At 46.8% G+C, this 12,258-nt stretch overlaps 2 protein-coding genes across 2 annotated transcripts in view; one reads left to right on the top strand and one right to left on the bottom strand.

Moving 5' to 3' along the window:
- MTMR12 (myotubularin related protein 12) overlaps positions 1-1,191 on the bottom strand; it is a 63,263-nt gene extending 62,072 nt beyond the window's left edge. Inside the window, exon 1 of the mRNA XM_006267762.4 lies at positions 1,029-1,191. Coding sequence (XP_006267824.1) covers positions 1,029-1,094 — 66 coding nt within the window. The 5' untranslated portion in view covers positions 1,095-1,191. The remainder of the gene's footprint in view (positions 1-1,028) is intronic.
- SUB1 (SUB1 regulator of transcription) overlaps positions 1-12,258 on the top strand; it is a 180,141-nt gene that overhangs the window by 52,724 nt on the left and 115,159 nt on the right. The window lies entirely within an intron of this gene.

Here is a 12,258-nt window from a genome sequence, read left to right as displayed (position 1 = left end):
GGGGGGAGGAGAAGTGGAGCAAATCGCACATGTGCATTATTTAAAATTGATTGTGTTATCAGCCACATCAGCCAAAAAAGCCGATTGCTAATAACATCAATTTTCCTCTTATGGTGCAAATATAATATGGACCCATGCATTGGTGCTCCTTTAACGAGAAGCTGTACTAATATGCTAGGGGCCTAGGACTATTATTCAATTTAAGACTGAAGCAAAAATAAATATAACTTCATTTGAACGAGTTGAAAAAAAATAAATAAGTCTGCAGGGCTGTGAAATAGGAGCTTTGTGACCAGGAGCACCCAACAGCAGACATGCAGAAGGGGGCTTTCTTCATTGGTGGGACATCAAGACCATTAAAAAGAGAGGGCTGTTCACACCGGCATTGCTCAGAAGGGACCAGGTGCTTTACAACGAACCCTGAAGTCAAGCAATTCCTTCAGCACTGTGGGCACGTCTACACATGCACTAATGCACATTTGCATATTTTAATTCACATTAAAACATCAAATAAAAAAAAAGTGCACTTTCACTAATGCACATTAAAATAGACTAAAGCGCCTTTTTCTAGCACCTCCCAATGGAGGTCCCGAATTTAACACGCATTAGCAAAAGCTAATGCACGTGCACGTGCCCCGTCCGACTCGGAACGCGGCTGCCAGGGCTGGAAGGGGGAGGTGCTGCCCGCGGCCCCGTACACGCGCCCTGCGTCGCGGCCCATGCGGGAGCGACGCACGAGCATTAGCCGAACATTTTCAATTCAAGTTCAAGGCGGCGTCACAAGAGACCCGAGAGCCGCCGACGCTGGCTCATCAGGCAGCACCAGATGCCGGCGGCAGGAAGCGAACAGGAAGGACAGCGGGGCTCCGCGGGGCCACCTCCCGTCCCGATACTGGGGCGCTGCTGCACCGCACGTGCGGCGAATTTGCCCCTCAGTCGCGCAGCAAATCTGCCCTTCCCGCCCCGGCCCGGCCCGGCCCGGCCGGGCCCCACGAGCGGGCCGATCCCCGCCCCCCGCGCGGCCTCACCTCGGGGCTCACGTAGGACACGAAGGAGGGCTTGGCAGGCCTCCCGCCGGCCGCCTTGCTCAGCATGGCCGCCAGCCGCCGCCGCCGCCGGCCCCCGCTGCCACCCGGCGGCCCCGCGAGCTCCGCCACTGGCGGCTCCGCCGGCCGCGCCCGGCTCGCGTCGCTCACCCCGCCCATCGCGGCGGCACCGCCCATGCCCCGCCCCACTTCTGGCCACTCGTCCGCTTTCCCGTTGGAGCGCGCCGCTGCCCGTCAACGGAAACCCCGCCTTCCTGGCCGGGCTCGCTCCTCCGATTGGCCGAGGCGGGCCCGGAGAACGGCTGGGTACCATGAGGGAGGGGGAAGAGGGCGGTGCCGCGGATTGGTCTGGAGCGCCCCCAAGGGGTGGGCTCGGATTGGTCCGGAGAAGGCGGAGTGGGCGCTCCCACCTGGGCGCGGGGAGAGGGGTGGAGGGGGAGGTGAGCAGGCTTAGGTTGGTTTGCTCCGGGGAGAGCTCCCCGCCCTGCGCCCTCGGGCAGCGCGCCCGCGGAGATGTGTGTGTGCATGTGTACGCCCATGTGGATGTGTGCACTTGGACGTGTTGGTGCTTGTGCGTGTGCATACTTGACGTGTTTGTGCTTGTGCGGGCGCACACTCGGATGTAGTTGTGCTTGTGCACGTGCACACTTGGATGTGTTTGTGCTTGTGCGTGTACACATTGGGACATGTTTGTGCTTGTGCGCATGCACACTTGGATGTGCTTGTGCTTCTGTGTGAGCACTTATGGTGTGTGTACCTGTGTGCGTGCTGGCACACCTGCCACAAGGCTCCTCTGGCTCCCTGGCAGAGTGCCTGTCCCAGTGTGGGTCCCTCCTGCGTCCTTGGGGGACTGTGGAGACCATTCGTTAAGGCAGCGAAGATCACCCAGGTGCCACAAGCCCAGATCCTGCTGAGGGTGCTGCGGGGTGGCGCACAGTGTCAGCGCTGGGCGCTGTGCCAGCACGATGCACCCAGAGATTTCAAAGAGGAATCTAGAAGGCCAAAACCATGTTACCCGGCTGGGGCCTTTCTGAGTTCTCTGCAACAGAGGAATTCCTCTAGGATTTTGCTTTCATGAAAAAGGGAGAGAAAGCGAAGAGCTGGCCTTTTCCACAGAGTGCCTCAAGTCTAGCAAGGCTGAGGGCCACTTCTCGAAGGAATCAACTGGGGTGTTTGTTACAAATTCATTCCATTCAGTACCTGGTGTTTTTCTGTATCAGTTTTTTGGAAGCACATGGGCATCAATCTGTCTGTAACACGAGTGAATATCTAGCTTTCATCTCCATATGTTAAGAAGGAAATAACATTTAAATGGAAAAGCAATAGCTTAATCTTTATGATGTAGGTTTCTGTTGACTAAGTGTCATTTAAGATGGCAAATGCAATTGTCTCCCTGACAATTCCTGATGCAATTTCCTGAATATCACCATTGACTTTCAAACTATGAAAATTGATTCCCCACTCATATAGATTTGCCTTATAATATAGTGCTTGAGAGGGAAGTTGCTAAATACAGTTCTCGTTAGATTTGTTTTCTTCATAGTAATCCCGTCCTTTTTGCAATACTTTTTGTCTGTGACTGGGGTCTGAGCTATGAGTAAATCTAAATCTCTTAGTGTCTTGCTGTTAAGCCATGCAATGTCTGTGTGGAATCCATCCACACTTTCCCAGAATTAAATAAATGACAAACATCAACTTCTCCAAAAGCTCTTCCAGGAAAAAGAATCTGCATAAAAGAAAAGATAAAGCCACATGTGAAGGAGCAAGAGAAATGACATGCATAACATGGGTAATAGGCTGCTGAAAGGAGCAGCAGCTTTACTTTAACAAGGATGCGGACAAGCTTGAGAGAGTCCAGAGAAGAGCTACCCATGTGATCAGAGGCTTGCATAGCAAGACATACGAGGGAAAGCTGAGGGACCGGGGGCTCTTCAGCCTGAAAAAGAGAAAGCTGAGAGGGGACTTGGTAGCAGCTTACTGCTGCATCAGGGGAATACATCAAAGGCTCGGTGAACAATTGTTCACCAGGGCAGCCTTGGGGAAAACCAGGAGTGATGGCCACAAGCTGCTGGAAGATCAATTCAGGCACAATGCTAGGTAAAACTTCTTCACAGTCAGGGTGTCCAGACTGTGAAACAAGCTCTCTCCAGAGGTGTTGCAATCACCTACCCTGGAAATCTTCAAGAGGAGACTGGATGCTCACCTTGCTGGGGTCACCTGACCCCAGTTGTCTTTCCTGCCTAATGCAAGAGGCTAGACTCGATGATCTTGTGAGGTCCCTTCCAGCCTACAATCTATGAATCTATGAAAGAGGTGATACTAAAACATTTTCTGAACTCAATAAGGTGTAACTGGCAAGTTCCTATTGGCCCACAGCCTGTTAAGAATAAACAAAGAAAGATCTAACCAACAGGAACAGAACGGAGTGATGGGCCCAGCACTTTTCAGAGGAACTAACCAGACCGATATACAAGAAACTCTTGACTTGGACAAAGAAACCGAATACCCCAAAATAGATATTTGTAACATATAACAAACAAGTGAAAGGCAATTTAAAAAAATCCTAGAAAAGTAGCAGATAAAGTCCAAGTCACTGAGGGAATGTTAAAACCTTGTGATAATGAGATCATCAATTAAGTCACTGAACTTTCCAACAGAAAAAAAAGCCTCCAGAACAATGAGTAAATGATCAAGAAGTCAGAACCCCGGTGATCTAAGCAACTGCAACAATTGGTGATGTGTTTTATTCCTTTCTGTGGTAAGCAAAGTCCTCTGCAGTGTGACTTCAGCAAAATGATGTGGTTGAGGTAAAGCAAAAGTAAGAGCAGGCTAAAGTTTTTTTTGTCCCTTCTCACACTGCTTGTTCTCACCTAAGATTTTTTTCTGGGGATGTTTTTGAGGTATCCATATTTGATTTGACTGGTTTCCTTTCTTTTATATGAGGGGCAAGGGTTTTTGTGGGTGATATCCTTTATTGGACCAACTCCATGGTTGGAGTAGTCTTAAGGGTTTGAATGGGAAGCTCTGACCTGTTGACCCAATGAAGAATACTTCACATTCAAAAGTTTGACTAAGTCTAGCCCAACCATGCACTTCATCCAATAAAAGATATCACCCACAACATTCCTTGCCTCTTGCGTAACTCCTGGACCATCGTGGCTACAACATCACTTCCTTTCATTTCCACATATCCTCCCTATCCAAGCTTTACGTTTGTTTGTTGGAAACCAAAAACAATTATTATGACATGCACGGGTATGGACACACCTACATTTCAAGCCATTTCAAAAGGGGATGTTTCAAAAGTGCCAGAGCACTTACTATTAGTGATAGTAGTAATTGTTATTGCTAATATTAATTATGAACGTTTCTGATCTGGCAATGATACAGTGTGAAAGTTGGAGTGTTTTTGCTACACGTAGATCATTTCCTGCTTGTCCACATGTAATGTTAAAACATAACAGCTGCGGCTCTTTTGAAATGCTCCCTTTTTGAAATGGCTCCAACTATTAAGTGCGTCCATACATTATGACATCAGCATGCAGAAGAGGTCTTGACATGTTATGTTAACTTGTGGCAGATTTAAATTCAGCAGCATCTGAAATCAATTCAGTTTGCTTCTGGGAAGTTTTGTCTGGTGGCCTTTGGGTACAAGCCATGTCAAAAGGGAGCTGGTGATTGGGAGCATGCAGCAGGGGTTACTTTCTGTTACTTGTAGAAAAAACAGGCGGTGATACACATGTAGCACAACTGGGCCAGTTTCAACCCTGGCTGAAGAACTATTAAAGTTGGAGCAATTTTGCTACATTTGTATCATTCTTGGCTTGCCCTCACATAACTATTATAATGTAACAGCTACTGCAAGGTTCAGAACAAGAGTTTCCCCCTCCCCTTCTAAAAGAAACAGCTCCAGATGGACTTGTGTCCATACCCTTTTTCTGTCACCTTGATATTTTGAGGTTTTGTTTTTTTGTCTTGTCACACACACACTGCAATCACTTCCAACGTCAGCCCCATTGTGCGTTATGATGTGCTAGGGAGCTGATCTAGAGTCCATTCCAGTACATGATGCCCTGATACCAGGTCCTCAGGGTGCACATGCACCCCCTGAGCATGGCAGTGCACCCCCGGCAAAAAGGCACCGCCAAGATGGTCAGCACTACCTGGAGGTGGTCGCCGCTTGCCAGCCCACCACTGACACCACTGGCGGCATCTGAGGGTGGTCCACGATCCCTGCTAGATGCTGGCGATGCTGCCGGTGGCGTCTGTGAGTGATCGCCACCCCTCACTGCCAACAGCACTGGCAGTGTCTGCAGGAGCTACTCACTTACCACTCCCACCGTGCCCCACAGCCGCCGGGGGTGTGCGTCGTTCATGCAGGTACTATTCTGCCAGTCAGCTACTCTGATTTTTGTCATTGTAGGACTGTTATTATTTATGTATTACCAACAGTTTGCACAGAGCTTTACAGTATGCATAATGTGGATCTGTTTCCTATGGAGTTCACATTTTAAAGACAAGATTTGCGGACACTGTAAACGTCATCTCTGGTGTGCTCAGCTGATACCAGAGTGTGGAGTCAGCTGAGCATGCCAAAGACCAGGGAGGGAACAGTGTCGCATTTTGAGACACCGGAAATATGGTCACTCTATGATTGATCAGCTGTGGTTAGTCTTTTTATGCTTATGAACCACCTGATTGGTTAAAGAAAGAGCAAGGCCCTTTTAAAGCCCAGTTATAGCAATTGACTGCAGGCTGGTCAATGCTGAAATCTCTGGGCACTGTGCCAAGCATTTATTCTGCTAGCATACACTCTACTACAGAATAACACCTGATGGATGCCCTGTGGAGTGTACAAAACCAAGTTGGCATCGTGTGGATACAAATCACTGCTTTGCAGACCTGACACTCCCATCTAGTAACATCTTCCTAATGCAAACCCTGAAATAAAAGATTTCCCTACAAGACCATTTTGCATTTTCTTTGGGGTCCTCAAACAGTGCCAAATAATACTCCTTATACTACAAATATTCTACCTGTATCATCATCTTTTGACTTTGGAAAGGGGCCTCGCTGCTTCTGAAAAACTCAAATCCATTTCTCAACCAGTTAGAGGATTTTATTCAACTGATGTCTGTGAATTTGCACTATCTCCATTGCTCATGAGCAGCAGAAGATTTGGGGCGACTGCCCTGGGCCCTGCACTTTGGGGGCCCCTGCAGAGCCAGGCCAGCTTCGTGTCCAGCCACTCACCACCCCACTGCCTCTGCCACATCCGGGCCCTGCAAAGGCTGATTTGGCCCAGTCCCCACACCCTGCAATGGTTGTCTCTGGCCATGGTGATCCAGAAATTACAAGAGAGGCAAGATTTTTTAGGGTGATATTTTTTATTTAACCGAATATGTGGTTGGGATAAAATTAGACATACTCTCAAATGTAAGACATTCTTTATCTAGTCTGGTGTCCACATCCTTCAAAAGTATTTTGAAAAATTGGGAAAGAGTCTATAGGTGTGCCTACACATTCATTAATGCACTGTAATTATGGCGCATTAAGTTTAGTTACAGGTCCTAAACTTAATGCACCATAGTTACGGACCCTAAACTTAATGCACCATAATCAGCACTACTGTGCAGTAGTGCCAGTGCATGTTTTTATGTGACACTAGTGCACAGTAGACCAATTCTACTGTGCATTAGTGCATTAGCACAGTTTTTGCCTGCCACACTAATGCACAATAGAATTAGTCTGTGTATTTAGTGTCTCATGTAGATGTGCCCAGTAAGAGCAAGAAGGCCTGGCTTAGAGATTTAAGTGCAATTCATTTAGCTTATCAAGGAGAAAGCTAACAAGTTTGGGTCTTTAAATACCTTAATGAGGGAAGAATTCTAATAGTTAAAAGTTATTTTGTATAGCAGACAAAGACATAACAATAGCCAAAGTCTGGACATTGGAAATAAACAAAATAAGGGTGGCAAAATAAGGCTTGGATTTGCAACAGTGAGGATAGCTAATGATAATCAAATAGTAGGTCTTACATGATTTATTCATAAAATGACTCCAAAGGTTAAATGGAATAATTTTCTGAAACCTAATCAGTAACATATCACAAGAAATGCTTGGTGCTGACAAATCAAAGCAGTGAAACTGTGCTAGCATGCCATAACCACAGTGGAATTTGATCTTTGGACACAGCATAGCATGAGTTGTTAATTAAGTCTCAGTTTACCTAGGTGTCTAGGTTACCTGGAAAGATTTACCTTTCCACTGCTATGGTGCAATAAACCTCCCTGTCTTATACAGCTAGCCTACTCATCAGCCTTTACATGTTGCATTGACTGTGAAATTATTCCTGCCACAAATAAAAATAACTTTATACACTATAGTATAAGTAACTGGAATCAAAACCAAAAAAATTAGGTAGCTCCTTCAAATAGCCATTGTTAGCAGTTACCATGCTTGTCCCTCCTTCCATCCTATCCAATGGGAAAACATAAGAACACGAGACACTGAAAAGTAAACAGAGCCCTACCCTCATGTCGACACAAGTGTACCTCTTCCTGGAGAAAGAAAAGAACTGCATTCCTTGAGTTTCAACCCCAGCTTTAAAGAATAGCTAAAATCTCTGGTGTTGAATTGTTTTCTGCCTGCAACCTTGAAAATAAAAATTAACATCAAAGAATACTGGAAGTTTCCAAAAAAAGAACGATTGTACAGCATCCAGTTCTGTCCTCTGCAATGTAAATACACCAAAGTTTCACAGTGTAAAACTGGTTGAGGGCAGACTTGGGAGCACAGTTGGCAAAATACTTTTGTGTTCTCTCAAGCCTTGCTCCGTAAGATGTCAGGGCTTGCTCCTGCATCAGCTGAAGGCAGTGGAATTCAGTGGGAACCAGTTCCAGTCCTCGGTTACAACCTGCAGTATTTGTCTGTGTGGCATAACTTGCATGTTGTTTCCTGCAGTCATAACTTTGGTTGCAGGTATTTTCTATGGCTTTAACACAAAGCTGGGGTGGAAAGGAGCAACCAAGTGGGACACTGAGTGAAAAAAGGGGACCCAGGCACCAGATGAAATGTTTTCTTCCATGGAACAGTGAAACAGGACTATTCGTGCCCACCCAGAGCAGACTGGACCCTCATTTTTCAAGGTCTGGTAAGATTCATATGCAATGAACTTGACAGAACTCAGTTTTCTAAGCAAATGTCTGAGCTGACTGTGGTGGATACAAGGAGGGTTGTGCATGGTTAGAAGACTGTGTTGGATGCTGCACTGCCTCCCAAATGGGAAGAAGTATAGCTGCCTTAGTACAGTGCAGCAGGTGGGCTAAGTAGCTCTGCTGAGAGGCAGCTCTCATGATCCCTGCCCCAGAATCATCCTTATACAGCTACTGTGGTTCTGCTTAGATCAGGGATGCTTAACCCCAGCCCATGACACTGTGTCATCCAGCCTGCGGACTACCCACAGCTCTAGAAATTTGGTGGTGGGAGAGAGATGACTGCTCCCCTGCTGCCAAATTTCTGAATGCGTGGGGAGCCCCAAGTTGTGTGCACTGATTGGCACACAGGGCCAGGTGAAGGTGGCACCAGGTCCCAGGGCCCATTCCTGGCACATGGGGTCTGGGAGGGAGTGGCACTGGGTCGCCAGGACCCAATCCCAGCCCATGAGGGGCAGGAGAGGGTGGTGCAGGGCCTCAGGGATCCAATACTAGTGTGTGAAGAGTGGAAGGGGGTGGCAGTGGGCCTCCAGGATCCAGTCCTGCTAGGGAGGGGGTAGTGCTGGGCCCAGTCCCAGCGAATAGAGGATGGGAGAGGGTGGCATGGGGCCTGAGGCCTGATCTGGCCTGCAGACTGGTCTGGCTTCACTGATCTGGTCCATGGGGCCAAAAAGTTGAACACCATTGGCTTACACCAGTAGTTTTTGATCTGTGGCCTGCAGATTCCTAAGGGTCTGCAGACCATGTCTAAGGGGTCTGCAAAAGATGGCTAAGATCAATCAAAAGTACATGAATACCCACACTTACAATTCAAAGGGGTCCATACCTTCATTTGAAATTTCCAAAGGGGTCTGCACCTCCATTCCAAAATTTTTAGGGGTCCACAAATAAAATAAGGTTGAAAACCACATTGGATACAGCTGCATCCAACTGGTAAGTCTGGAAGGGGAGGGGGTCGGGAAGAGGCATGGGGGGTGGGGGCAGATCAACACCCCTGCAACAAAGGAGGGATTTGGGCTGGGGCAAGTGCTGCCCAGTTGGGGCAGGAGAGCATGGGGCAAAGGCACGGCTCATCTGAGGGGCAGGAAGCGGGGGGGAGCAGTTCCTGCCAGTGCGTGCCACTGGTCCGGGAGCTGCTTGCCTGGCGGCTCCCACCACTGCTCCAGGGCAGCACAGGGCAGGCAGCGGCAGCGAGGAGACCCCCAGTGCAGATCTATGCTCCCTGCAGAGCTGAGTCGCATGGCAGGGCAGCAGCATACAGCTGCTTTCCTGCAAGTCTGGCTTCAAAGCTCTGAAATTTTCCAAGACATTTCTGAAACATTTTGGATGCCTTGTTTTGTTTCAGATATGCTTTTGAGCGTTTTGTTTCTATTCGGATTCAGTGTTTTGGGTGCTGAAACGGCCCAAAACACCTCCAAAACAAAATGGCTGCCGAAATTTTGCACAGCCCTACTGCATACCTCTGCAGGCCCAGGGCTGCAACACACGTACAATCCAGCCTCAGCAGTTTTCTGGCACTAAGTATTTCTGTGAAATTAGCTTAAATCTTGTAGATTAGGCTCACTGTAGTTAAGTGTTAAGAACTTCAATGCAAGAAGTGACCACCTGCCTATAGCCATTAGCTTAATTTAATAAAACTATCTTGCATTGTATTCAATTGACCTCCATGCCCTTGATATCGTTTCTTTGAAAATCTGCCTTGAAATCTTCCTTAGTACTTGGTTTGCTAGGATCTTTTCCTTCCCTCTTCTGAATAAAGATGTTATGCTTGTTATTCTCCAAATACAGGGCACTATACTTACGACAGCGTGGGTGAGTTTGTGGTGGGTCTGCTACAGACCACCACACCAGGAGGAAGTGGTGGACGAGGCTTTCTTCAAAGAGCTAAGGAGATGGCTATGACAGCAGAGCTGCTGGCCAACATCTTTGAAAACTCATGGCTATCAGGAGAGGTCTGGGATGACTGGAAAAGGGCACATATAGCGCCCTTATTTAAGAAAGGGAAAAGGAGGATCCAGGGAACTACAGACCAGTCAGCCTCACCTCAGTTCCTGGAAAATCTGAAATCCATTTCTAAACACTTGGAGAAGTTGATTAGGAGCAGTCAGCATGAATTCACCAAGGACAAGTCATGCTTGAAAAATCCAATTACCTTCTATGATAAGATGACTGGCTCCATGAACGTGGGGAGACCAGTGGATGTGGTATACCTTGATTTTAGCAAGGATTTTGATACTGTCTCTCACAATATTCTCGCAACCTGGCTAAGGAAGTACAGGTTGGACGAATGGACTTCAAGGTGGATAGAAAACTGGCTAGAGCAAAGGCTAGAGCACTTCCCCCTGCCCAAAAGGGGAAGTGCGGCTGGTGCTTCCCCTGTGGTCAGAGGCTGCCCAAGCTCCAGCAGCAGGCAGCTCAGCACCAGCAGGCAGAGATGGCTGGGCAGCCCCACCTCATCCTGCTTCAGCTGCTGCTCCATGTGGGACTCAGTGACATTGCAGCCCCACAGCGCAGCTGCTCGCCCAGCGATATCAATCGACAAACTGTAACAGATCAATGTGAGGGGGAGAGAGAGTGCAAGAGAATATGCAAACCAGTTTGGATGGAGTTTCCATTGGGAAAATTGGCACGGTCTCAAGACACTTATGGAAAACTATTTGGAACAATAAGAACACATATTTTTTAGTGAGAGGATAGGTCCTGCAAAACTGATGGGAAGCCACCAACAAAAGTCTGGTGGGTTATAGGGATATCTCCTATGCCCAAACTTTTATTTTTTACAGCACATTTAATACATGTGAACATGTGAGGGTTTGACATGCCAACCTAGGGGAATTCCTGGGTGAATGGTTGGCTGTATACCTGATGGCTTTCATCAAGAGGCTTCAACTCTGGGTTTCTCAAGTAAGAAAAAAACAACTTTGATACATTCAAAACCCTTGACAGCTTTTTGGCTGAAAACAAGTTGATACTGGACAATGATGTGAAAAGTGAAACCAAAGAACACTTGAAGGTGCTCAAATCTCAGTTTTGCCAGTGCTTTCCCGAAATGGGCAATGAGAATGAGTAGACACGTAACACTTTTGTAGCAGATTGCAACTCTAGGTCCTAACAGCTGAAGAGGAGCTTTACTTGAGTTATCCTGTGATGAGAACTAAAACTTGAATTCAGGCAGGAACCTATGGCCTGATTCTGGTTGAAAAATCAAAAAGGAGTACCCTGATCTGACAGATAAGGACAATAAAGTCTTGATGCCGTTCAACACTGTTTACTTATGTGAAAGTAGATTTTCAGTCTTAGTATCAATAAAAATGCAACACTAAAACAAATTGGATGTTGAAGGTCTAAGACTGAAACTATCACCTATCCTACCAAACTTTCACATGCTTTTTGCCAAGCAAGCTCAACCACCTCATTCGAACTGACAACAAAATGGTGAGTTCAAACAAAACTGTATTATTGTTAATGTTGTTGTTGAAATTACTTTTAACAAAACAGTTTTCAGTAATTAGCTACTTATGTTTACTATACACACGATAGATTTCCAAAGGGGTCCACGCCTCCATTTGACATTGTTTAGGGGTCTGCAAATGAAAAAAAGATTGAAAACCTTTGCTTTAGTGATTCTCCATTATGATAAGATAAGATCCTTTGAAGTGTGCTGCAGAAATTGTGAAGATATGCAGATAAGGGCAGGCTCAGGCTCTCCTTGCCTGGCTGTTCCCCCGTCTCCACTACAAGGCAAGCACTACGATAAATAATTTGGCTTTTGAAATGGGGCGTCACTCAACTCACAGAAGTTATGGAAGGGTTCCTTGAGTCTAAAAAAGGTTGGAGAACTACTGCTTTATAGTAATTGTAATGGGCATTTAGGTAAGATGCACTGGTTCACTGCTGTAAGTCTGAACAACAGTTATGGACCTTTAACTAGTCTCATTTTCAGGAATGGTTCCTCTATATGAGGAACTTTGGAGGGAAAGCTGGTACTGTTGCTCTTT

This window comes from Alligator mississippiensis, chromosome 3, assembly GCF_030867095.1.
Source record: "Alligator mississippiensis isolate rAllMis1 chromosome 3, rAllMis1, whole genome shotgun sequence".
NCBI classification, from domain to species: domain Eukaryota; kingdom Metazoa; phylum Chordata; order Crocodylia; family Alligatoridae; genus Alligator; species Alligator mississippiensis.
This window is presented reverse-complemented; position numbering and strand designations above follow the sequence as displayed.